At 35.2% G+C, this 27,965-nt stretch overlaps 2 protein-coding genes across 2 annotated transcripts in view; both read left to right on the forward strand.

Annotated features, from left to right (window-relative positions):
- Positions 1-20,808, forward strand: part of LOC129255677 (methionine--tRNA ligase, cytoplasmic-like) — a 29,671-nt gene extending 8,863 nt beyond the window's left edge. Inside the window, exons 2-19 of the mRNA XM_064096895.1 lie at positions 1-91; positions 445-526; positions 1,285-1,404; positions 3,834-4,106; positions 5,505-5,611; positions 6,043-6,159; positions 6,640-6,843; positions 7,835-8,036; positions 8,994-9,239; positions 10,177-10,272; positions 11,959-12,076; positions 12,822-13,035; positions 13,796-13,927; positions 14,235-14,339; positions 15,181-15,364; positions 15,825-15,902; positions 16,226-16,360; positions 18,304-20,808. Of these exons, the coding sequence (XP_063952965.1) occupies positions 1-91; positions 445-526; positions 1,285-1,404; positions 3,834-4,106; positions 5,505-5,611; positions 6,043-6,159; positions 6,640-6,843; positions 7,835-8,036; positions 8,994-9,239; positions 10,177-10,272; positions 11,959-12,076; positions 12,822-13,035; positions 13,796-13,927; positions 14,235-14,339; positions 15,181-15,364; positions 15,825-15,902; positions 16,226-16,360; positions 18,304-18,474 (2,675 nt within the window). The 3' untranslated portion in view covers positions 18,475-20,808. The remainder of the gene's footprint in view (positions 92-444; positions 527-1,284; positions 1,405-3,833; positions 4,107-5,504; positions 5,612-6,042; positions 6,160-6,639; positions 6,844-7,834; positions 8,037-8,993; positions 9,240-10,176; positions 10,273-11,958; positions 12,077-12,821; positions 13,036-13,795; positions 13,928-14,234; positions 14,340-15,180; positions 15,365-15,824; positions 15,903-16,225; positions 16,361-18,303) is intronic.
- Positions 20,809-20,900: 92 nt separating this feature from the next.
- Positions 20,901-23,953, forward strand: LOC129257378 (forkhead box protein B1-like). Its single transcript, XM_054895689.2, has one exon. The coding sequence runs from the start codon at positions 21,839-21,841 to the stop codon at positions 23,048-23,050; it is 1,212 nt and encodes a 403-aa protein (XP_054751664.2). The 5' UTR covers positions 20,901-21,838; the 3' UTR covers positions 23,051-23,953.
- The last annotated feature ends 4,012 nt before the right edge of the window (positions 23,954-27,965 follow it).

Consider the following 27,965-nt stretch of genomic DNA (forward strand, 5'->3'; position numbering starts at 1 on the left):
ACTGCAAGGTGTCATACCTAAGAAGAAGCAGACTTCCAGCTCTTGAGATATCACCAACTGAGTTCATCTTTTCTGCAAACAACATTTGCAGGTATGGTGCCAAATAACCTCATTTTAGCCATCAAAATCATACTTTGAAATAATTTTTTTTTTTTGCTCTTGCTAATATTTTGCCAATGTTGCTTAAATGTAAACTTTCACATATTTCCATTTGCTTTACATTGGGAAATTTTAATATAACACACTGTGAATATGCAAGGTTAGTAATCATAACATGCTGACATATTGGCATGCACATTATTTAAACCACTTTATTGATTGGCTTTCTTTTTATATGAATAAAGATTAAGTATACTCCATGTAGAAAAAAAAAGAGTTGAAACAGTATAGTGAGTATTCTTCATTTTAGATTAACTTGTGAATATTATCCCTCTTTAATTTCAGGTATATCCTGACCAACAGTTCAGAGCAATCTTGGGAGTTGAAAGTTGAAGAATGGGTTGAATGGGAGAGCACCCATTTACAGGCAAGAAATTTCATGTAGTAATTAAGCTGAAAGCAATGTAGGGAAATTATCATAGTTAATCCTAAAAGGCCAGGGGGACCTCAACGTTCTGTGCAATATGTTTGCAACATGAAAAGCAGTCGCTGTTTTCTTTCATGTCATTTTAATTTTTTTATTTCGAGTCTTGCACTGCTTTGGAGACTAAATTTGTGACTAAATTTGAAAGATCTGGGCACGCACTTTACAAAATTATGCTACTTGCCAAATTCATTAATTTATCATTTACTGAATTATTAAATAAAATAAATTAGTTGCAGGTTTAATCAGAACAAATGTCCCCTATAAAGCTTTGCACTGAAAAACCATAACAAACAATGATTAAAAGAAAAACCCCATAGAAGTATATTGGAAATTAAAAATATATATATAACACAAATAATATATTTAAATACAATTCAAATACCAAATTATTCTAAGTACATTCCATATGATTCCCACATAGTCTCTTAACAACAAAAAATAGCATTTTAGGGCTATATTCATTTAGAGTAATCTTTTATTTCTATGCATAAATTAGCATCTTCAATTATGACATTTTTTATTTATGTTTGTGTCCAGAATCTTGCGACCAACTCATTTGTGATGCTACAGCATATAGCTAACACTTCAAGGGGCAAGATGATTTAAGCTACATTGAAGAAAACAACCTTCCATGTATACAAAAATGATTTGACATAATTGATTGAAAGTTTAACATTGATTTTTTTTTTCATTTTCAGACTATACTTGCACCTTACCTGAATGCGGTCTTTGGAGGAGGAAAAAAGAATACCGAATCTCTGAAGCTTCCATTCTCAAGACTGAATGATGCACTTGTCAATAAACAATACCTAGTAGGAGTAAGTATCCTATTCATGATTTAAAAAAAATAAGCACAATCTAGATAATGTAGAAAATAGTAATGGTTTCCCCAAGTTTCTGATATTTATTTTGTTGTTGAAGTTGATGAAAACTGTTCAATTTCTCCAGACTTTTGTTAAAACAGAGAATTTTGACCAGCTATGAACTCCCTTTTTTTTTTTTTGAAGCAAAATTAAGATTTTTTGTAATGGTTTTGAATTGTCGTTGTATATGAAGACACATATTTTGAGGCTAAATATAAAGCATTAATTAAATTTATACAATAATTTTCACATGCTTACAGGTTATGATGTAACAATGTTGAGAAAAAGTACATAATGGAAATGAAAAGTATGACCAGAAAGTAGCACACGTTATTTGAGCTTGGTCCTGCTATATGAATACAAATTAAGAGCGGAAAAACAAAATCAGAACAAAAATTTAATCGCAATATACTTTAAAAAAATTATAAGCAACAATTAAAATAAATAACTTGATTACTGTATTTTCATGCTGTTTAGCAAGTAATGTGAGTTATCTTAACAAATAAATTTTTAAAGGTGCATGTTCATGGGATTCAAGAGGGCACTTTTGAAACTAAGTTTTGTGTTACGGGCCCAAGCACAAAACTGAGCAATGATCGTAGAACATTTTTCTACGATTGATTCCATAGACTACAATGTACAATCAGTCGTAAAGATCAAGCATACGATCAATCGCTAATCTTTGTGTTACGGGAGCCTGGTGGGTGTTTCATAAAGTTACGCACAACTTTATGCACGACTGGAACATGTTCTTAAGGTCATAAAGCAATTATACAGGGATATCATTTAGCACAAGAAAGGATAACCAGTTGTGCATTAAGTCATTCGTATCTTACAAACAGCTTTATGAAACACCCACCTGTACTTCATTATGAAGATCATCAACATAGCATAGCGTGTGCACAGAACACATACGCTGCGCTGCTTTAGGCTACATCTTTGCTGGCCCAATATCTGCTTAAGTCACTTTACAAAGAAGAAGGAGTCGGAGCTAACCTGCCAAGATCTTCGAACAGGAGCCGAAGCATACACAAACTGAGAATTGTCAAGAGATCAGGCATTCAGAACATGGCATTTGGCTAAGCGTCGTATAGCGTTGGTGTCAATGGGCAGCTTGTGCTGCCAGCAGCACATACGAAACATCGCCCTCGTGAATCCTTTGAACATGCACCTTTACTACCTCGGTCACATTTGCTCTACAGCCGTTTTATTAATTTTAATTCAAACCACCTATATGTAGCTGGTGCAAAAAATGTTGAAACGGCTGTTTTCGACTCGCCGTACGGCCGCCGTAGAGCTAATATGACCAAGGTATAACTCTTATTAAATTTGACGAGGGAAGCACCTGATTCTAACATTTGTTTGTGATAAATCTATGATGTGAGATGCTTGCGCACATCATTTTAAATGATATCTTTATTCTAAGTCTTTCTCTATTTTTGAAACCAAGAATGCGGTTTTTAATGGGTGCATGTTGGAACGAAAATTTCTCAAAAACATTTCATATACAAATCCAATACAAATTCCGATATACATGGTATATAACATATATATATATCATGTCTACTGTATGAGAATAAAACAAAACTTGACACCTCACAAATCCCCAATTTAAGAAAAATCTATGCTATGAACACATAATCATGTGGCTGGAAAGAGTATACTAAGATACAAAAAAGTGGGAGTTGTGGCATGTGTCTGTAAATCCAAGCTATGAGGGGAAGTTACAAATTGATGCAGAGGTTCGAGGTTCGAGCCCTGGTTACATCTTTCGGATGGTGATGTTAAAGGTCGGTCCCAGACGTAAATAATCATATCTGATTGAACTCAAATACACACACACACACAGTGTTTATGAAACAATCATGATGTAAATTACTGAAAAAGTCTTTTGAAATGGATTGTAATGCAACCCTTGTAGGATTATGACATCATTGATATCTGGATCATTCATTGCATTCATGGCTTACTTTAGCGCAAATCAAAATTTACATCACTGCAAAGAATAACTCCTGATCATCCAAGCGTTAATACATACCACATAAATATGGTATCAAATTATTTGGGAGAACATACTCTTTCAGGCCATATATAATGAGTGTGCTCATAACATATTTTTCTGTAAATTGGGTATTTCTGAGGTGTCAAGTTTGTTTTGCTCACTTGGTATAATCAGTGGGGTATCTGAGTCACTCTTACAGGCGCAGGAAGGAAAACCTTAGAATAACAAATGAAAAAGAAAAAAATGTATCATTACAAAATTTGAAAGGAGATCCAGATCCAGCATCTGATTATAGAAGACGCACAATTGTACTATGATGAATGGTGTTAATTTCTGACAATAATTCCAACTTTTTATTTGTTAATTTCATTTTTCTTCTCAGACAAAACTGACAGCAGCTGATATCATAATATGGTGTGCCCTGTACCCAGCCATTGCTGATAACCCAAGTCTGTGTGCTGATTACAAGTATCTTCAATCCTGGTTCCAGGGCCTTGCATCACAAGATAGCTTTCAGAATGGTGTTGCTACGGTGACATCAGGGAAGGGGGCATGTGCCTTCAAGGACTCCATCTTGTCTCAACATGTTAAGATTCCAATGTCTGATGCAGGTCATGGACAACAGGCAGCTAGTAGTCAGGCCTCAGAAGGGCAGGTATGGAATGTGATGTCACATAATAAGCAAATTAAAGAACTTCATTTTATATCAGTATGACACCACATGTTGCTACGGCTTGCTTTGCCTGAGTTTCGAGTTGTTACTTGTGAACGCATGGCTTCACATATATAAAAGAGTTTTGTTAAATCATGGATTAATTGTCATGTGGGGTGTTGTGGTCTAGTGGTTATGACTCTCGTCTTTCAATCTGATGGACATGGGTTCGATTCCTAGTCATGTGTGTTTTCCTTTTGCAAGAAACTTACCCACATTGTGCTGCACTCACTCAGATGAAGTAAATGGGTACCCGGTAGGAAGAAATTTCTTGAATGCTTGAGCGCATAGGTAGCCGTGCTAAAGTTGGGGTAGTAATAATAGTAGGGCCCTCCGGGAGAACAGTTTTCGGAACTGGTGCTCATCACATTTCAACGTAGGCGCCGCTTTTCCGATGGCGGTGGCCGTGTCAACATGAAATCTTAACCAAGTTTATGTTTTTGAAATGTCATCATAACTTAGAAAGTATATGGACCTAGTTCATGAAACTTGGACATACGAGTAATCAAGTTTTACTTAATATCCTGCTTGAGTTTCAGGTCACATGACCGAGGTGAAAGGTCATTTAGGGTCAATGGACTTTGACTATGTTGGGGGAATCAACATCGAAATCTTAACCAAGTATAAGTTTTTGAAATGTTGGCATAACTTTGAAAGTTTATGGATCTAGTTCAAGAAACTTGAACATAAGGGAATGGTGTATCACTGATTATCCTGCTTGAGTTTCTGGTCACATGACCAAGGTCAAAGGTCGTAGGGTGAATGAACTTCGGCCATGTTGGGAGTATCTAGCTCATGAAACTTACACATAAGAGTAAGCAAGTATCATTGAACATCCTGCATGAGTTTCTGGTCACATGACCAAGGTCAAAGGTCATTTAAGGTCAATGAACTTTGGCCCTGTTGTGGTTATTTATGAATTGGCATCATAACTTTGAAAGTGTATTGATCTAGTTCATGAAACAAGGACATAAGGGTAATCAAGTATTTGTAATTTTTTGCATGAGCCTTGGGTCACATGATCAAGGTTAAAGGTCATTTAGGGTCAATGAATAAAGCCCTTTTTGTCTTGTGAATGGTGTTTTTTTTTAAATTATTATTCAGTAGTCATTTTCAAAGTCAGCACTGCTGCTGTATTGAATCGTGTAATGCAGACTGCCAGAGACGTACCACATGTTATTTTACTACAGTAAGGTTTCAATTGCAACTTGTGTCTATCAACTGAAAAATTCACATTAACCTGCAAGAAAGGTTCTTTGTAATAAAAAAAACATGTCAGTTGGGCTTCAAAAATATTAATTTTATAAAGTTGGACTGATATGAAATTGTCTTATATTTTAGGATGAGAGCAAAAAGGACATTCCACCTGAAGAAATAGCAGCAGCTAAGGCAGCTTTCACCAGAGGAAGAAAGTCATTACCTAAAGTGACCGAGAGAGTTCATCCAATGTTAGTATAACCAATTCCATATCTTCATTCTCCAAAATTAAGCCTACCTACGTAAAATCATTATTTAGTACTGTTGGTTTAAGATCGAGGTGTGCCTTTACAAAAGTAGCCATTTGAAGTATTTTTTAAACATGAAATGTCCCATATTTTTATTTTCTTATGTAGCATTGGAAGATGAAAACTACACTTTTTATTGCTCTTTCACAAGGAAAAATTATACCTACATGTATATTCTAGTAAGAAAGGTGATAAAAGGTTAAGTATATGTTTGAATATTTGGAGAAAAACGTTTTTAGCAACATGTTTTATGTCTACCCAGTGGTAGCATGAGGCATAATTTAATTCCATATTACAAGGCTTTTCAAAGCAACATGTGTTTCAATAATGAATATGTCTATTTTTTGTTTTATTGTCATTTATCCTGAAATTAGACTACCTCAACCGTCTGGGAAGAACATCCTCATTACCAGTGCTCTTCCATATGTGAACAATGTACCTCATCTAGGAACTATTATTGGATGTGTTCTTAGTGGGGATGTCTTCTCCAGGTTAGTATTGCCATCCTACTGCTTTATATTCTTTTCTGCTTTTTGATATGTTCTCTTTATTTTTCTACTTTTTCTTTTCCATTGTTTTCTATCTTCATTTCTGCTTTGTCTATCTCTCTTCTGATTTCTCTTCTCTCTTATTTGTTTTGCCGTCTGAAAAGAATGTATTTTGTCAAGGATTAATGTTAGGATGTGCTGTAAGTGGGGATGTATTTGAGGCAAGTCTTATGATATTTTTATCAGTATTGTCTCATTGATAATGTTCATAACAGCTTAATTCCAAATTAAAAACAAAATGATTCTGGACTACTCTCCAGCTTAAGAATCATGCCTTAAAGAATCATCTATCTTTTCTAAAAAAATTCGAATTATTCAAGTTCTCTGATTATATCAAATGCCCTTAAGTAAAACACTTTTCTTATTTTATTTTGTGCATTGTCATTATAATTGACTTGTTATTTTCTGTTTATTTGTCATTAGATTCTGTCGTCTCAGGAACTACAATACCCTTTACATCTGTGGCACAGATGAGTATGGAACAGCTACTGAAACCAAGGCATTAGAAGAAGGTATGACACCACAACAGATATGTGACAAATACCATGCACTTCATAGAGACATCTACAAGTGGTTTAATATCGACTTTGACTTCTTCGGTAGAACCACAACACAGAAGCAAACAGAGTAAGTAACATTGGGGCCCGGAAAGGAAAACCCGGCTTGAACCTGGACCAGAAGGTTTAGCAAAAAAATTCCTGGACTGGATCAGCCCGGAACTCAGAGACACTGCACAACACTGCTGCTGCAGCGCCTAGAAGCCTGGACTCGCTAAGTGCATGCTAGTACTAGATCTTGGCCCTTGTGCACTTTAGCATCCTGCGATGTAAGCGAACTAATACTCTAATTTAACCTAAATTTTTGTCCAAATCAATTCCCAAGTATCAATCTTAACCTGAGTTTCAACCTCATTGAGCATCAGAGACAGCTTTATTTCGGTTTTGATCTTCATTTCATGGTTAGAATTCTCAGATTTAAGGTCTCAGTCCGAGTATATTTCTTTTTATATGTGCTGAAATTGGCAATTACATTCAACAAACATGATGTCAACAAACTGTGTTGCCGCCTTCTATGTTCATTTGGCGAAATTTGACTAAGAATTTGAACAAAGACATTGCGATGGAAGCCAAAATAAGGTCGTTTCAAATGCACGATAGGGCTGAAATTCAAGGATCGAATTCAAGGATCGATTAAGTTAGATTATTTGGGAAGAAATATGAGCTCGGTTCACGCATCGAGGTAAAATGGCTACATTATCTTGCTTTTAATTTGGTATTTTTCCAAGACTTAACAGCTTCTGGTCTTTGCTGTTTTAGCTCTCAACCCGGACCGGCTTGACCCAGGGGAAATCCCTCCAACTCGCCGAGCTCCGAGTTCCAGCTCGGCCCGGCTCCCAGCATTAAGAGTATTTGAATTTCTGAGAAATCATCGAAGGGAATAGATGTAGGAGACATGTTGCATGAAGGCTGACATTTCCTGTATGAAATGTGAATTGAACCACTCTTTATTTTTGTTAAGCATTGCTCTGTACTACTGTGTCCAGCTCTGCTTGTCATGAAATTAATCACCTGTATTCATAAATCCATTGAATATCCTTCACTTGTTCTTTGTTATCCAGGATCGCTCAAGATATCTTCTTCCGTCTTCATGCCAACAATCATATTCTAGAGGATACAGTAGAACAGCTCCTGTGTCAGAAGTGCAATCGCTTCCTTGCTGATCGCTTTGTAGAAGGAATCTGTCCACTCTGTACTTATGAAGATGCCAGGGGTGACCAGTGTGATAAATGTGGAAAGCTCATCAACGCAACAGACCTCAAAGTGAGTAGGACAGAAAGTTTGTTTTGCTTTTGCTTAATTCTTCAGAGAAGTTAAGTGACTTCACCCAGGACTCTCCCAAAAATTACCTTTCCAGCTACTGTGGTAATTAAATTTTCAAAACTTTAGGGACAGACATGAATTGCCTGAACTTTACAAAATTAAGCAGTCATAGATATTTCACAATGTATATGATTAAGATTTCACATATCAACAGCATACCAACATATCACTAAGAATTCTTCCTGTAGGCATAGCTCTCCATGTGTCATATGCCACTGATCTGGCCCTTACACATACATGTGTGGCTTGCTGGGTACTCCCAGACACAGTGTATGACAAAACTTGATTATTTGTTGATCTTCTGGTAGATAGCTAATGACATACACTGTCGTGGAAGACTTGCAGTATACTTCTCATTCCTTGCGAGCAAAGTTTGCTAAAAACCCAGATGAAAAGTGTGCAGGGATTTTGTTTAGAAGTTTGTTACATCGTTGTGTCATTTTTACTTTGTAACCAAAATCATCCCAAAATGTTCTGTTGTAGCAGAACTTATATGTGGATAAACAGAGTGATATGTTTTATATAATTTATAAGCCAATTTGATGGTGCTTGATAATATTATCTGTAATTTTGACTTATGATGGACCTGTTGCAATGACGTCATCGTACTGCCATCTTAGAGACTGAAGCAGTTGCCTTGCATTCATTGGGGATCTGCAGTGGGCAGATATCCTCTGATAAAGGAGGCTGTAAGTCTATGACGTCATGCATAAGGTCCATTTATGCATAATTATCAATATTTGTTCATCATGTATTGGCAGAGTTTGATCCAAAGCACAAATACTTCTGCCATTATTGAAATTCATTCCATCAACAACTTTGACCATATTCAGAGTTGCTTATTAATAACTCCTCTCTCTGTCATTTATTTTTTTTATTGGATATTGATTTTGACAGAAACCTAGATGTAAAGTGTGCAGTGCTACTCCTGTCATTAAGAGTTCAAAGCATCTGTTTGTAGACCTACCCAAACTGGAACCTGCCCTCAAGGCGTTCTTACAGAAGTCTACATCTGAAGGAAACTGGTCTTCCAATGCCAAGCTCATTACAAACTCATGGATTAGGGATGGACTAAAACCAAGGTGCATCACCCGTGATTTGAAGTGGGGTACACCTGTTCCATTGGAAGGATACACAGATAAGGTAATAGACATCATAGATACTATTCTCATTGAACCCTGTTACACAAAACTTAGCACTTTGATCGTAAAGCTGATTTTTATATTTGATAATACCCATTATTGTGTGCAAATCAACTGTGTGATCGCTTACTATGCCTTGTGTTGCAGGGCCCCTGGATTTATATTCAAGATTGGACAAGGTTATTAGTTCTCACTCCTATGGAATGCTAGCTTTCAGCGCTCCCATTCAATATTCCTGACAAATATCAATGGAATTAAAGAATTCTTTGAATTTTTTTACTCATATTGTCAAGTTCTCCTCTATTCCTTTCCAAAATCACAATTTAGACACTCGTCACTAGAGGATTGATATTATCTGTAATTCATGAATATGAACCAGTCATGCTTGAAGTTGTGCTTAAAGTTGTTAATGATTTATGAAAAGCTATATGAAACAATACATTGAATACCAACTATTGAGGTCTTGTGGTTGGGGTCAGCATAATGGACCCTAAGGTACAGGATGCAGACTCCTCTGCTAATATCACCCCGTGCCTTGAAACATGATCAATTCTATCAGACATGAATGTGGTTAACTGTGCGTAAAAGTGTTATCAATCATAATGTTGATATGATACAGAGTGGGTGTTTCATAAGGCTGTTTGTAGATTATGGAGCTGACTTACTACCTAAAAACATCTTCTAGTTGTCTGTATAGTTTTCTGTAACTTTACAAACAGCTTTGTGAAACACCACCCTGGTATGTTCTTTAAATGCATGTATGATGATCAGTGGTTGGTTGAGATATAGCTGGGGAAAAGAATTACCCAAGCCCTGGATGTAGAGAGAGATCATGCTGGAATATAAATGGGAGGTTTTATTTTTATTTTTAGTCTCTATGATTTGTTCAATTTTCTTCCTCATTGCTAATATGTTGTACAATGCATCTCTTATTTCAGGTGTTTTATGTATGGTTTGATGCTCCAATTGGCTATCCGTCCATCACAGCAAATTACACTGATCAATGGGAAAAATGGTGGAAAAACCCACAACAGGTAAAGGACAAAATTAGACTGAAAAATCACTGAAATATGATAGGACAAATCATGGCATGGTCTTTGAACTTTCTTTGTGTAATTCTAATGTCATATTAGAATCAATGATGTACTTCTTGGCTTAGGAAACAATCCATATCTGAATCCCCCATTTTTTGCTTTTCAATAAATTCCCCCCCTTTTTATTATATGCTCGTCCTAGAACGGGTCGTATAATGGTATCACGCTCGGTGTCCGTCCGTCTGTCCGTTAACTTTTCCTTGTAATACTTCAGTTTGACTTAACATAGGCTCATATAATTTGGTGTGTATGATACTAGCATGGATCCCAGGAAGCCCATTGATTTTGAGGTCAAAAGGTCAAGGTCACAGTGACATATTTTCATCTTACCCTTCTGCAGTCCTTGTAAACGCAATAAAACTTTTGTTTAACTTAACCTAGGCTCATATAATTTGGTGTGTAAGATACTAGCATGAATCCCAGGAAGTCTATTGATTTTGAGGTCAAGGCCACAGCGACATATTTTCGTCTTACCCTTCTGCAGTCCTTGTAAACGCGATAACTTCCGTTTAACTTAACCTAGGCTCATATAATTTAGTGTGTATGATACTAGCATGTATCCCAGGAAGCCTATTGATTTTGAGGTCAAAAGGTCAAAGGTGAAGTCACCACTTTCTACTTTCTTGCTTGACCAATAACTCCATTTTCCGTGTTCAAGATGGGCGTATTATGTGCTCGCCTTAGCGACAGACACTCTTGTTTTTTGGTAAATCCTACATTTGCCTTTGATAGGGATAATCCTTGTTGATAGAATTTAAAAATAACACTCAGGGATTGAATTAATATTGAGCTTGAACTTTTCAAGAGAAGCACAAAGTAAGCAATTTATTCATTATGTGCATGGTCCAGGATGTCCAGAACAAAACCCTTTGTTTTTGTTCTCCTTCTTTTCTATGGCTAGTCTGCCTGTGACTACAAAAAGGAAAGCTTCTTTTAATCCCCAGTCATGAACCAATCAATTTCTTCTTTATAATCTGCCCCACAGTTGATAACACCTCCACTTTTATAAGTGTGTGTGCATTCTAACATCCAAATGCTCAACTTTGCTGGTCAAAGGTGTTAATTGCTTTCGTTTTTACATGAGGAAAATAGCATGTTATGAACTTGGGTGTAATGATGAATTTGTATTGCTGATGTAGTATGCAAATAGAGTTGTGACCAAACCATTATGGGAATAGTAAATTTACAGTACATACATAACTTTGTGTAACGGTAATTAATCCTTAGCTGGAGGAAGTGATGGAATTTAAAGGAAAAAATATTTAATAACAATGATACTTTATTATAATTATTATAAAGTGCTTTTCCACACAAGGCCCAAAGCGCTTGCAATGAAAATAATTAAAAAAAATTATGTAAAGCTAAAACTATAAACTACGAGAAAGATAAGTTTTTATGCCTTTCTAAAAATTGCTATTGATGAGTATGTCTTATTATAAGAGGCAAATTGTTTCATTATTTTGAAGCTGACCAACTTTTCTAAATGCATCAATTTTCTAAATACATCAATTATTAGAGTAACCAGTCAAACCAATTGGATTGATTTGCATTGTTAGTATAAATCTTATTTACTTTACTTATAGATAATTACAATTTATTTTTCACTCCATGCACTTAATTTTCCAGGTTAAACTATACAACTTCATGGCCAAAGACAATGTGCCATTCCATAGTGTGATATTTCCTAGCTGTTTGATAGGTGCTGATGATAACTACACCAAGGTCAATCATTTAATAGCAACAGGTATTTATTTCATAGTGTCTTTAATTCAATGGATCAAATTAAGATTTTTTTGTGTATGCGTAAGTCAATTGATTTTAGGATGGGTGAATGAGTAAAATATACAATATGTCTCACATAATATATGAATGTATGTATCGGGTTGATCAAATAACTGAACATTTAAATAAATTACTAAATAATTGAAAGATGGATTAAGACTAACATTGTTAATATATCAAGAAATGTGTATCATTTGTTGTAGCAGATCTTTTGATATTTGAATGATAAAAGGAGAGGACCCATGTCCCTCAGAGAGGACCTTATGCCATCTGTCTTCTGGTTGCTTGCTTACAAGCATTCATGCTTTCTTAGCATTCAGGTAAAAAAAATCACCACCAAAGATAATGTTGCTTCTTAGAAGTGAACGCATTTGAAAAGAAATTCACAAAGCAGTTCAAAACAATATTTTGACATTCAAAAGACTAATCTATTTGTTAAAATATATGGAACACCTAAAAACTTTTGATTTAAAAAAAAAATCTTCATTGTTTTCAACCTTTTCTTGTCTTTCACCGAGTCATATTTTAATTTCCTTTTAGCACATTTGTAATATTACAGGAAATTTACTGAGCTCCATCCCGAATATGATCACATATAATCATTTATTACTCTAATTCTGTATTTAATCTGAATTTAAAATGTATTGATTCTAATTGCTAATATGAATAACTTATATTACATGTTGTATGCTACTATCTGTTTACAGAATACCTTAACTATGAAGACACCAAGTTTTCCAAGAGCCGTGGTATCGGTGTGTTCGGTGACAATGCCCAGTCAACAGGTATCCCAGCAGACATCTGGCGGTTCTATCTCCTTTTCATCAGACCAGAGTCTCAAGATAGTGCCTTCAGCTGGGCAGACTTTGTCTGGAAGAACAACAGTGAGCTTCTTAACAACCTTGGTAACTTCATCAACAGGTCTGTGTTGCTTTAAATCTGAAAGAGCTCATTCATAATTAATTACAGATTTTAGGATTGTTGCTATGATAGTTACGATTGTGAGTAAAATTAACATCAGTGGTATTATTTTTTTTACAGCCAGGATCCATTGGAAAGATAAATCACAATTTTAGCTTTGACATTATGATTATTACCCCTGAAATCTAGACTTTGGGTTTTCCTGTCTCCTGGTTGTACTGGAAAGCTAGCTTTATTCATGCCAAATCAGTGGTCATATTGTACACGTATGACTAGAAAGAAGCTGAATTTCTCAATACATGACACCACATCACTTTCAAGTCTATTTAGAGGGGTAATTCTTATGCATAACTTTAGAATGGCATAATTTATTCATCATTTGTAATCAGTTGCATCTGTGAACTAAAGTGATGTCTCATGTGAGGCCCTTGGTATAGGTAATTTGATTCTTGAAGATGGTATGTAAAAGCAGGAGGATTTACAAGTCACATTTTGTTAACGACAGTCAAACCTGCTTTAGTGACCAACTTATATGAAAGTCACCTGTGTATTAAGTTCAATCATGAAAGTCACCTGTGTATTAAGTTCAATCATTTGGTTTACCTTTAATAATTCCCCTCATTGAGTTAAAAGAAACTATTCAGAAATACCAGCTGTTCATAAAGAGCACTTTTCTTGTATCTTGCAGGTGGTCTTTATATACAGGTTATATTCATCTTTATATCATTTGGATGTTCTATTTTTTGTTTTTCTTCTTCAGAGGATTAACATTCCTAGAGAAGAGTTTTGACAGTGCAATTCCTGAGATAAGATTAGAGAATGAAGATGAGAGATTGATTGCAGAGATCAACCGAGAGCTAAAGAGCTACATTGCATTGCAAGAGAAAGTCAAGTAAGTACTGTTACAGATCTTTACAAAAGTTCCATGAGTTGGGTAGTGGTAGACATAGACGTTTTAAACTTCATTTGGAACAATGTCTTATATGAACACTTATTCGATATTTTAAATACTTTTAATAGGCAACAGCAACATTGTTCTGTCATTGCTTCATTATCCTTCAAACCTTATATAACAGAATGGAATAGAGATTGGTAAATAATGTGTTTGGAACAATAGAAGCTAGAAGCATTTATAGTTCATTTTCATACTCCATGAGATATCAATTAGATTGTGTTTTAATTTGAATTTCCTTTTGCAGAATCCGTGATGCCTTGAAGCACATCCTCAATATATCTCGTCTTGGTAATCAACATATTCAAGCAAATAAGCCATGGGTTCTAGTCAAAGGAAATCCTCAAGAAAAGTAGGTCATGCAACATATATTTGGATAGAACTCAAATTGTATCAGGTGGATTTAAGCTTAGAGGCCATGTGCGAGTATTCTTGGGTTTGGCTTTAGACGGCGTCCTTTATGCAAAACATCCATTGTTGTAGAAGTTTGGAATAGCCATCTTGGTCTGCATCTCTATAGTTAAACTTGCTTTATGTAGCACATAACTGCTTATAATGTACAAAACTCCTTAGTGCTATAAAGCGAGGCAGCCTAACTACCCAAACTCTAATAGACCAGCTCTTTCATGCCCTGAACTTGTACAAAAATGTGCCTAAAAATCAAAGCTCACCTTGTTTTTGTCAGTCCATACATTCCTATTTTCTGCTTCTGATACATGAGTAATACTACTTATTATCTGGTTTAAAATCTATAAATGAAGTATCTTTCAGTATATCAACCTGTTAGGTACAAGGGGTTTGTGTTCCCTACAAAAATTTGATGTACACTCTGATAAGAATTCATTACACATGTGCTTTGATACATCCATGTATCAATTTAAGTGCTGGGTCCGGGACAGTCTTGGACTAGGCAGAGACTGACACAGAGACACTTGTGTCCAGAATCAGCTGAGACCAAGATGAGACATGGAACACACGATCACTATCTCGAGACATCCAAAACTATCTCGTCAATGTCTCAGCCCTTACAAACACGACATTTTCCTTTAGAGGCCGAAAGCTTACTACTATCTGAGACCAATACATGACACCTGACACTAATAAGTTTTTATTCTCGGGTGTCTACAGATAATGATTTCTGTTATCATTGCTGCTGAATAAGTCATGTCTCTGTTTGATCTGTAATCCTGTAGAGTACGTGCTGGTACTGTGATAGGTCTGGCAGCTAACATATCCTGCCTCCTCTCAGTCATGCTACAACCGTTCATGCCAGAGACAAGTGCCACCATCAAAGCCCAGCTCCAGGCTCCTGATGAATGCTATGTCTTGGGCGAAGACTTTGTTTGTTACCTGGACAAGGGACATAGGATAGGAAAGGTAAGGAAAAACACGGGAGAGGTGATCACAACTGAGGTGTTATTTTAAGATTTTGTTAGTGACCTTTATTGAAGCGTGTTTGTCCTGTGTGATGGAGTAAGTGACAAAAAAATATTTAATCAAAATTTCTTCTCAACCTATAATTAAGTCTACATTACAGCATCAACCATTGCATCATTGGACTTTTTTTATAAGAAAAAAGGTGTGAAGATGTGCAATTAAATTTTGCTTAGTGCCAATGTTCATAGAGTTAAAATTGCTTTTACATTAAAAAAAAAACAGTTTTAAACCTGCCTGATGTTGAAATGTGATTTTTTTTAAGAGCTGAATTAATATTACAATTTAATTAATTGCCCCATTGTTCAAATCCTCAAATTGGCAATACAATATATGTTCCATTGTACACTGTATAACTAAGGTATATGACATGCATGTACTGCTCTTTATTATTTAATTGCAGCCAAGTCCACTTTTTTCTAAGATTGAACCAGCTCAGGCTGAAGAATTTAAAAAGAGATTTGCTGGGAAACAAGAAAAAGTAAGTTTTGACAATGATTGCTACATGAACTATTAGATAAATCTACTTGGTGTTTTTTTAATATATTGATATTTTTTGTCTTTTGTATATCTTTTTATTTTTTTTCTTTTTAACTCGATACTGTCATGCTTTGAGCAGTTTCATTCTAAATGCACCTGTAATTCACATATTATCATCATGATCATCATGTAAAATAATCAGCATTATTCATTCATTAAGAATTATGCATCATTTCTGCTTTAATTTATTTAAATTATTCAACCATATTTACTTGTACCTTTGTTAAATTACATGGACAATCTAATTTTCCACACTATTATTAGGTTGGAAGTGCATCTAAGCCCAGTGGAGGATCAAGTGCCCCAGCCCCGGCCCCGGCAGCACCCTCTCCTAGCAACCAAGCTGCTCCAGCTGGACCCCAGGAGGTGGAGAGACTTACTGCAGAGGTTACAGCTCAGGTATACTTCATTATAATGATTTAAAAAAATATATAATGATGACAGCAATGAGGATAGTACTTAACTAATAATAATTATGACAATGATAATTATAAAAATGTTAGTAATGATTAACCCTAACTAGGCCGGGCTTTTTTGGCTGTTCTGTGGCCGGGGGGGGGTTGATTCAACCCCCCCCCCCCTGAGATCTCGGCCGCCGATTGCGCGAGCGCCGCAAAAATTTGCACGCTGGTAGTGTGCGATGTAATCTACAAGGCTGTATGGTAGAATTTTCCAAAATAATGAGATTTTATTTTATATTAAAGGAGAATGAAACCCTTGAAACCAGCTGAATCCATATCAAAGAGAAAAACCAAAGAAACATATTGTTGAAAGTTTGAGGAAGATTGAATGAATAATAAGAAAGTTATGAGCATTTGAATATTGAGATCACTAATGCCATGTAGATCTTCCCATTGGCAATGCGACCAAGATCTGTGATGTCACACACGTACAACTCCCTCATTACTTTAGTACTTATTTCACTTATATTCTCACTTTTATAGAGTCTATCACAAGGTGAGGTGTTCTCTTTACATGAGAGGACAAGTACAGAGGTTTCACAACATTATATCATTGATGAATCGTGTGTCATATGATTAGAATGAGCAAAAAGAGATGTTTTGGGGTATATTTTCAGTGTCCAAAAGGGGAGAGTTGTTCATCTGTGACATCATAGATCTTGGTCGCATTGCCAATAGGAGGATCTCCATAGCATTAGTGATCTCGACATTCAAATGCTCATAACTCTTCTATTGCTAGTCCTATTTTACTCAAACTTTTGTTGATCTTATTCTTTGATTTTTCTGCTTTCACAAAAGCTAACTTGCTCCAAGAGTTTCATTCTCCTTTAATTAATTATGTTAATTTATGCATAAATCATACTTTTTGCTCTAATTCACTAAATAAAGCTCCTAGAATGCTAATTTTTGGTAAAAATATTCTTTGTAGCATTCTTAACAATGGCAATTGAAAAAAACTTCGGTTTGGAAATCAATTTCTTATGTATTTTATTGCTTTATGAATTTCTTATGTATTTCTATGTTTTTCAACCTTTAGTTTTTCTTTGTTTTTTTCATCAGATTTATTGCACAACCTTTTTGAAGCATAATTATGCTAAAGTCAATTGCTTTCAGCTGTTTAAAGTAAAAATAATCATATCTTTATGAATAAGATGAGAAAACTCAATTTGCATTGACTTTGTACACAAAATCACGTTTTGGAGCAATTTTTGGTCTGACATGCACTTACAAAATGTTGCGTAATTTTGAAACCGCGTACCCAGGCGTCGTACATTTGGTCTCAAAAGATGCGCGAGACTTAAAAGTATAAACTCTGCCAGTGGCACGGTAAAAAAAATTCGCGCAGCGGAATGATCGCAGAAAGTGTTGAGGGGGGGGTTGATTCAACCCCCCCCCCCCCGGCCATTTTAGGGTGATGATGATAGTATTCTTGATGGTAATGGTGATGATAAGAAATGATAATGATATGAATTAAAATAATAATATGAATATTACTACTACTAATAGTAATACTTATTAGTAATCAATGTTCACCTCTCACCTGTTTACTAAAAAAAAGAATGATTGTATTTTTTATGTATAATATTGATATAATTTCATTTTGGCACAAAATCAAGTTTGATTTTTGGAATTGCATTTGATTATAACTCTTTCTGCAATAGGTCTCAGATCACGCAACCATTCTGATTTTTTAGGAAATGACATGGTCAAGTTTTTAAATTTATTTTTAGCTCTTGTTTGCATATTATTTTCCTATTTTCTGTGATAACTTTACTGTAATATCCTATTGGAAATACTGGGAAATACAAGCAAATGGGGGAAGATGGGAAGTGAATCTGAGTTACATTTGACATGTTCTTTGTTTGCATGTTATCTTTTCAGGGAGAAAAAGTTCGAAAATTGAAAGGCGAGAAGACTGATAAGACAGTGGTGGATGCAGAGGTCAAGCTTTTACTTGATATAAAACGAAAATTAGCAATTGCTTCTGGTCAGGATCCTGATGCTACTACTAAGTCGAAGGGAAAAAATAAAAAGAAAAGTGGAAAAAAGTAGAGAAATGAAGAGTAAGCTGATTCAAAAGTGTTATGTACTTATGCAACACTGTCAATTGGACATCAGGATATGTGAATTTGATAGATTATGCTGTTATTTATAATTCTCAAGCTGTCTATTTATTAGATAGTCAATGTTTCATAGGTCATTATTAAATTACAGCTTCTTCATGGGTTTTATGGACCCTATTTCATAAAGGGATATATGAACAATACTTGTTAACAATAATTTTCCTGTAATAAAAATTCATTCTTATACTAATATTGATTCAATATTTGCGAATGATATTCTGTTTTTCACTTCTGGTTCTTGTAATGGCTATTTCAATTTACATTTTATCTGGGCCAATGTATAAAACAATAGTGCACGATATTTATTAATCATTTCATTCAACTATCCATTTAAATTTTCTTTCCTGTGTTTCATTCATGCCATATTGTCACTTCCAGGTGTCACTTTTTGCAAATAAAAATGTATCTGCATATATATTTCATGTTGAATTCAATTCTGTGTAAATGCTCACAGTATTCCCTTATATACTTGTGAAAGTGATTTTTTTAATTCAAATTTTAAACATTATTTTCTCCCTTTCATCATTTTATGAAAAATGTATATTTGTATTTTCTACTTTGTTCAGGGGCTTTTCTTTTTTCCATTTATAAATATTTATAAGATTAAATAATGGATCCTCATCAAATAATCGGTTGTTTGCATGCACTCGATTTGGTATTCAATTTCCCACATTCATTTTTGCAAATCTACTTAAATTGGGTGATGAGCAGTCATAAATAAATGATGACTGGTTTGGTTTTGAAATGAGGATGGCTTATTAAATCACAATGCACCACATCATCATCTTATAAAAGAAAAAAAGAGAACTCATCATATGTTATGGGCATTTGTATAATTATCCAACCTCTTTCCCTTTGAAACAGTCTAAACACCCTCGGCTATGCCTTTGTGTAGTTTAATAGGTTCATTGTGTGTATGTGGTTCTTATTATTGACCTCACATGCATGTTGCATTATATAGCTGTGTTGGCGAGTCACTTAATCATTGCATGCATACACGTGCAATAATTTTCTAACCATTATTCATTTGATCTTTTTTCTGGCCTACTTGTACATTATGTTCTTTAGAAATTCTATGGCGCATTAGTTCCCACAAGTGATTGGGTTTCAAGTCCCTAGAAACATCCTGTCAAATTTACACAGTACCTGAACATAATATACATTACATTTTTCTTACGAATTTAATTAAGAAGGGCAGAATATATTGAATTTTCAAAAGTTTCCTTCCTGCATTTTTATGTATTGTGACTTTTTTCTTGACATATTCAATCCAGAATGTTAATGAGTTTTTATGCTATTGGCTAAATGTATGCTTTCTGTAGAGGAAAGGGTATATGTAAAGAAGTGGATATTTTTTAAATGGAAGATTTGTGAAATAAGCTAAAATAATCAAACTAGGAGATAACTCCTTTAAATACAGTTACTTAATCTTGCATACATGCAGTCTGTATTTAGATAGAAGATAGCCAGTACTAGAACATGAAAGTTCTTTTGCCCAAATTCACAGGTTTAACCCAGACTAAGTTTATGAAGTGCATTTTAATAAAAAATTAAAAAGTTCACATGGCCTATTCATGCTCCTGATACAAATATACAATTGGATAAACTTCATTGTACACTAATGCTTTAAAACATTAGTAGGAGGTTCAAAGCCCCATTGTGAATTTGTGATTATTCCTATGTCATTGAATCAATGCTGGAAAAAAATTCTTGTATTGATTTGAATTGACAATGAAAGCCAGACCAAGGCAACAGTTATTTTATCCAATCTCGTGTATACAGATGATATCAATCAATGCGAACATATGATTTTAAATTTCTTACCATTTCATTAGGTGAATGATTATACCAAGAGCTTCAGTGTCTGTACATTGGTTGTTTTGCTGAACTATGTTGGCTACAGTCACAGTATGGGAATGATAGTAAAATGTCAGAAATTGTGAAATAAATCCCCAGAAAAGACAGTTATTCCTGTCTAGTGGATGGTAACCCTATGTTGCCATTGCTATTCCATATTATTGTGGTAATGATATATGTCATTTTATTATTTCTGCAAAATGTATTTGATACTAAATATTTATCAGGATAATGATGATTTTGGGGGACATTTTATGATTTAGGTAATGGAATCAGACTGGCAGGAAATTATTTTTAAAATGATATCAACCATTGAAAATGTATTCATACAGTGTATCCACCTGATGGACTTAATTGTTTGACTGCAATAAATTTAAAAATCATTTATATAACATCTACAAACCAATATGCCCAGTTATGATGTACATATTTTTAATGTTATTTTTCATTCTGCTGGTGTTTTCCATAATGTATTAAGCAACTTTAGCTGGAAATAAAGAACATGATGAACGAAGGATGATGATGATGAAGAAAGAGGAGAAGAAGAAAGTAGAAGAAAGAAGGGGGAGGAGGCGGGAAAAGAAGAGAAGGAAGAAATAGAAGAAGAGGAAGAAGAAGGAGAAAGGGGAGGAGGAGGAAAAAGTAGATGAAGGAAAGAAGAAGGGGAATAGGGAAGAAGAAAGAAAAGAAAAACTTTAGGGGGGAAGAAAAAGGAAAGATGTCAAGGATGGTAGATGAGAAGATGTGAAGTGAGAAAAAAATATGGAGGAAAGCAGAAGTTACTTTTTTTACAGTCTTTCATTTATTAAATGGGTTTATCCCGTTTCAACTCGTATTTTCCCACCTGCTCTTTCTTCCCACCTTTGGTCCGGCCCTAGAAACCATTTACCTCAATCATAAAGAGATTTTCCCTCTTCATTTCTATTAATTAGGTCCCATCAGTTGTTGTCATGCATTCTAAAGATTAGTTTTAATGAAAAGAGTTGATTACCCTGCTTAACTGCATATCCGGGATTATTGGGTCCGCCTCGATCACGCCCGTCGGTCTGTATACGATTTATATCTTTATACAGATCAGTGAACACGCTTCCATACAGCTGACTACAAATCTTTCGTCTTTACTCTTTTCCAGAAACCGGGGGACGGAGCTTACATAATAGGGACATTCTTTTTCGTAGAAAATGTATTTGTCTAAACAATAGCCGCTGGACCTAAATAGCCTCCGTTTACCATGTTCTGTGTAAACTGTAAGCCTTGAGAATGAGGTTTCTCAGCCAGTGTTGACAATGTGATGGTTTCAGTCAAGCGCACGAGTTTCAAGTTCATTCTACGATTAGACTAGGACGAGATACAACACACGCTCTGTCTTCGTTTAACTGTTGTATGACCTAAGAAACCAAACTGAAGGTGTTGAGTGGGACCTGAAGGATCTAAATATGGATGTGGATGTTGAAAATGTAGACGTGGATGCTACTCAGTTATCGAAGTTGAAACTTTATGTTTCGAGGTCTAATGAAAATATTTCCGAGAACAGTTATGACGGGACAGTGACTCCCCCGCCATCTCCACTCGATGTCCATGGCGATGTTGACTCCAGGCCTCCTCATTCCTATGTCAGGATAGTTATCATGGCCCTGCTCGACTGTCCAGGTCGCGAGGCTACGATCAGGGAGATCTATGACATGATCACGTTGAAGTTTCCATACTACCAAGAGAATCGTCTACACTGGAAGAATTCCGTGCGCCACAACTTGACAGTGTTTAGTTGCTTCGAGCGAGTTGTGAGTAGTGCAGATGACGGCTCATCTTCCCGTAGCTCGAATAGCTGGAGACTTGTTGGTAACTGGCAGTCAATACTGGAAAAGGCAGAATCCGCAAGTGTTCGGAAGAACAGAATCTGTAATTCAAGTATCGTTGACGAGTTCACGAAGAAAAAGAAAAAGCATCTCAAGCCAACACACATTGGTAAATTTGATAGTGTTTCAAGGAGAGAGAAAGACCTAGCGAAGAAAAAGAAACGTGAAAAGGCGGCGAGGAAACTTAGGTTAGCAGCTGGGATTCGAAGAATCAACAGGGTGCCGCTAGGTAATTTAAATCATCATGATCAGTCGGCTTCTCCTGCGAATCTATCGAAAGAACCACTTCCATCCCGTATGACCACACCACCTCCTCGACTCCCTGGTGTTGAAAACATTTTCCTACCCTCACCTACCCCAAGCATCTCACCATTAAAAGAACCACTGAACATTTGGGACGATTCGCCCGACGATTTGCATCTTCTATCCGTGCCCAACCTCTCTTTGATTGATGAGATCACAGACATCGTCTCTGCTGATGATGAGATGACAGTATCCCATCTCGTAGCACAGACAGATGCTTCGGACGTCATATCTCAGTATGAATCAGACATTGATGTGGCCATCAAACGACAATGTTCATGGCATCAGTTTACACCGGAGCAGAGTCCAGCTAAAGCATGGACGGAGCTGACAATGGCTGGCCTCACTGGGTATGCTTCGTCTGCAAAGAGCAAAAACCTATGGGATCTAGTAGATTCGAGATTCAATCCTGACCTTTCAGACTTGTATAGCCTCAATAACGATTGGTCATCATCGATGTCTCTAGATGACTACGTGTTAGTTTTGTAAGAACATAGCTGTTGAATGATGACATTTGTTTGAGAATGATGTTTATTTGTTGTATGTACCATTTTCAGTGTAATTGTGCACCTGTTACATTTATGAAACGTAGGATTGACCCATAGTGAAAAGAATTATCCTTGTTTGGTAATGATGCTTCTTCATCCTATACTCAGCAACGCCCACTTCTGGATACAACCTCGAGAAAGTAACATATCATCAACCAAGATATTCGAATGATTGTGATTATTTTGTAAGGCTGATAACCTAGCTGTATTTATGATAGAATCTGTCACTGTCAGCGTAATTTCATAATACAATGACCTCCACTTGTTTGCTTCTCTTGAAAAGAAAGTTTTGTTCCTCGACTTACTGAAAGTTTCATCGTCGATTGTTATACTGTGTTTGTATACTTGACCTATATTCCAAATTAGTCATGGTCATGAATGATAGACATAATTGGACAGCATGTTTTCCTCAAATTGTTGAGAGTGTCACCAGTATTGTAGTTTGACCCAACTTTCGTTTTATGCTTGCCTGAACGTGTTTTTCAAATTTAAAGTCATTATGAATGTTACTCCATATGACAGTATTATTTTCAATTCCACTTCCTCTGTTGAAGATGATAGAGAAATACCTATACCAAAAGAAATCAAGTTTTCATCCACATGTGCGTGTGTTTCACACGAAATAATTGGGCTATCATAATGATATATGACGGTCTCTCAGTTTGTAAATTCTCTAAGTAAAGTCAATGATCATATTCGTTAAACTGATATAATTATTAAAAAAGAGCAAAACATATTTATCAAGTGTAAATGTGTCGATATGCCTGATTATGACGTAAATTTTAAAGATATTGATTTTATTTTTTTTAATGCATGATGTTAATAAATTGCCTGAAAACAGCTAGAGTCACTCTCAAAAGCTCTTTGAACTTTTTCGTATATCCGCGAGTAGGCCTAATCATTTTTCAACAATCTACTGGGATGAATAAATATTATTCATACTGATTAATTAATACAAATTAAAAAACGATTTTTCGTGAAGATGATCGCGAATATGACAATGAATACGATGATGATTATGTATGGCCACGCTAGATGTCGATGCCGATATGCTCGATATTTTTGGTTGATCAGGTTATTGATGATCATGGTGGTAGATGGGGAAGATGATTGTTATGGTGATATTGATGACTATGGTGAAGATAATGAGGATAACGTGGTGAATGGTGATGATTAAGATGATGGTGATGATGATGTTGATTTTGATGATGATGATAAATATTATGATGATGATGATAATGAAAAGTGTCGATGATGATGATGGTGGTGATAATGGCGATGTTGGTGGTGATACTGATGTGATGATAATCATTTATGGACGGTGGTGTTGATGACTATGCATGGTTAATGGTTGTTTTTATGATCACTTTCGAGGAGAATCGAGGGAATATTGGGGCAAAAAAACCTCGAAAGTCAAGATAATTTTTTAGCAAAATAAAACAAGTATAAGGCCGATTATTTTAATGGAAGTAAAATAACTACGGAAGTTATGCCAAAAAGTTGTGTGTTTAACATGGGAAATATAAGAATGAGGGAGCAGATGATCACACACACACTTCTTTTGTATTCTATTATGAAAGAAATAGTTATTTTCTCATGTAGGCATATAATGTAAAATTGTGGTTTAATTGCTCCGCCAATCACGACAACATTGAGCTTATTTATCAGAAAAAATCTTAGAATTGAAATGTTTGATAATTCATATGAATCCAAAATAAGTAAATCATCAAATTTTCTTTCCATATTACCATAGGGTTTTTTTAATATAATTATAATATGCCTGTTAATTTGATCAATAATGTAAATTAATGATAGCTTTCAAAACAAATTAAAGTTGTTCTTGACCAGTGGCGTAACAGGCGGGGCAAGCTGCCCCCTCCTGGCGGAGTTCACCGGGAAAATAAAAAAACGGAAAAAAGAAAAAAAAGGGGGAGAAAGAAAGAAAGGGAAGGGGAAAGGAAAGAAAAAAGAGGAAAGGGAAAAGAAAACTAAAAAAAAACATAAAAAGGGAAAACGGAAAGAAAACGGGAAAAGGAATTAAGAAGAACACGTGAGAAAGAACAATTCTACCCGATATGCAAATACATTAGCATGATTATAGGAAATAAATCAAAGATGACAAAAAAGGCAAACAAAAACGGGAAATGAAGGTAGAATGGAATGAGCCAAAATCTAAATTGGAAAATAAAGAAATTAAAGGGAGAAGATAACACTACCGGGCTGCCGAGGATTGAAAATAACGAGCGGGAAGAAAGATAGGTGGTATATAGCATGATGTCGTATAAAAGTCTATCATAAACTTGCTAAATCTCCAAAGCTACCGGGGCTCTGTCCAAGAGTCAAGACCCGTGCAGTGAGGGTTCTTCATCTATCAGTAACCTTTAAAGGGCTCTATAACGGGCCCCTGACCCTTCCTGCATTAAGCTTTGCGTTGAAGCACTATAGCGTACGGGGGGCCGGGGGGGGGGGGTAGATCCACAGCCAAAGGGAAATAAAAGAGGCAGCGAAATGAGATGAATGAAAAAATATATGACATGATATTTGCTGTGATGTAAAAGCTATCACATAATTAGAATCTCATTTCAAAAGGCCATTTTTCTTTCTGGCTCGCTTCGCTCGCTGGCGACTTTTTACAAATTTTCCCACATTTAATTGCTATGGTGTGCCCGGGATGATAACGATCGATATACAACTGCATTGAATTTGTGTTGTGTGAAAGCTTTATAAATTAAGAGTTTAGTTGCAAAAGGGCTTAGAGAAAAACCATGTTTTTTATTTTCACTTACTGCAATATTCTTATGAGAAAATAAATTGTCATGATGTACTACCCTATCATGTGAACATAAAATTGGGTATAAAAGAAATCTACCTGTCTTCAATTTTTTTTTAAATTCTTTAAAAAATTGTCATTGTGGACCTAAGCCCTTTTGCAAGTAAACTGAAATGAATCCAATCTATTTTTATTAAAAAAGTGATTTTTCTTTGCTACCTTTTTTCACGTTTTCATGTAAATTTCAAATTTTCTTTATTTTCACCAAAGCGACTAAAAATTTAGAGGTTTTGAGACAAAAAACAATAAAATTTATGAACAATGGACCTAACCCCTTTTGACATATGAGCTCTGCAGAAGAGTTTGTTTGCAAAAGGGGTTAGGTCCACTCCAAGAAAATCTTTTTTTTAAATTCTTCTATATTGCATATTCTTATGCGAAACTAAATTTTCAAGATTCCCTACCATGACAACATAAAATTGGGTATTAAAAAATCTACCTTTATTCATATTTTTAAAATATTCTTTTCCAAAAAATTCGGTGTGGACCTTATCCCTTTAGCAACTAAACTTAAATGGACCTAACCCCTTGTGAAAAAAAAGTTATTTTTCTTTGCCGTTTTTGATCACTTTTAAATAAGAATTTCAACTTTTCTTTGGTGTCATCTTATAGAGCTACTAAAAATCTATACATTGAGACCAAAAAAAAAATCAAATTTGATGAAAAATGGACCTAACCCCTTTTGCAAGTGAGCTCTTCAAATATACACGCAATTTGATTAAAATCAGTGGCCATCTGTAAGGTTTAAAATGGCTTTAATATCAAGAGGTTTCGGGGCTCCGCCCCGGACTCGATCCACACATAAAGCACTGTTGTATGGATGAGTTTGGACTATGGCCCCCAAAAGTTCTACAACCAAACCAAAAAAAAGGAGGAAAGAAAGAAAAGCAAAGCAAAAGTGTATTAAATTTCTCTGAAGATCACGTCAAAATCTGTCTTCATGTTAGATTCTCAAGAAAAGGTGATTTTTTCATCTCTCTCGCTTCGCTTGCTCGGGACTTATATGAAGCGATACTTCTTGCCACAAGCATCATACTGGGGTCCCTCGAGCATATAGAGCTTCGCCCTGATACGCACAATCATAACAAATATCCTGTTCACCTTGGCGTACAAAAAAAAGAGAAAAAAGAAAAGAGAGAAGGGTGAAATATGATATTATCTTTTTAACATTATGTCAACATATCTATCACAAAATTGACTTTTTGCCATAAAAATGTCAAAATTTTTGCTCGCTCGCATTTATATACATTTTTTTGCCCGATACACCATATCGCCCCCTCAAAATTTTTGCCTTATGACGTCATTGCCTGTTCCATGATAATTATGACAGGAAATTTTTGGCTCTTGCCCCCCCCCCCCCCCCCCCTGGCCACCGACACTGTTACGCCCCAGCTGTTCTAATTGACGACATAGAAGCTTGTCGGAAACAACATTTATACATGCAAAATGCATTTTTATTATATTTTAATTATTACAAAAATGTTGGAAGAATTCCCGTGACTATATAAGCATTTAGAATTTCAGGGAAGTAATTAACATCCATAAATTTGAGTAATGTAAAAAAAACATGAGTACTTATAGCAAAACTTTACTAATGCCATGAGAACGTTCATAGTTTGATGAAAATTTTAAATATATATTTTAAGATTTGCATTTCATGTTGTAGAATTTAAATCAAAAGACATATTGTAACACATCATTGATAAAGATGAAAGATTAAAAACGATAAACGAAAACCCGACATTGATATTTTAAAATTGCGAATTTAAACGAAAAGTGGATTGAGGTGCTTTTGTGCACTTTGCCTCATTCCCCGGATTGAGGAGAAGATATTTCGAAAAAATAGCCTTTTACACTCTGTGTTTGAAAAATCAAAATATCTTTTTTATAATTTCTATAAACATTGAAATAAAAAACTATGTATAACTACTTTTCAACTGGAAAAAGAAGAAGAAAACAAAAGAAATATATAAACTTATGATAATAACAATAATAAATAAATAAAATATTAAACCCAACGTTAAGC

This window comes from Lytechinus pictus, chromosome 3 (genome assembly GCF_037042905.1).
Source record: "Lytechinus pictus isolate F3 Inbred chromosome 3, Lp3.0, whole genome shotgun sequence".
Taxonomy (NCBI): Eukaryota; Metazoa; Echinodermata; class Echinoidea; order Temnopleuroida; family Toxopneustidae; genus Lytechinus; species Lytechinus pictus.

Bases quoted from the DNA above. Each gene is read 5' to 3' on its own strand.
- LOC129257378 (XM_054895689.2), top strand. From the start codon at position 21,839: ATGGATGTGGATGTTGAAAATGTAGACGTGGATGCTACTCAGTTATCG.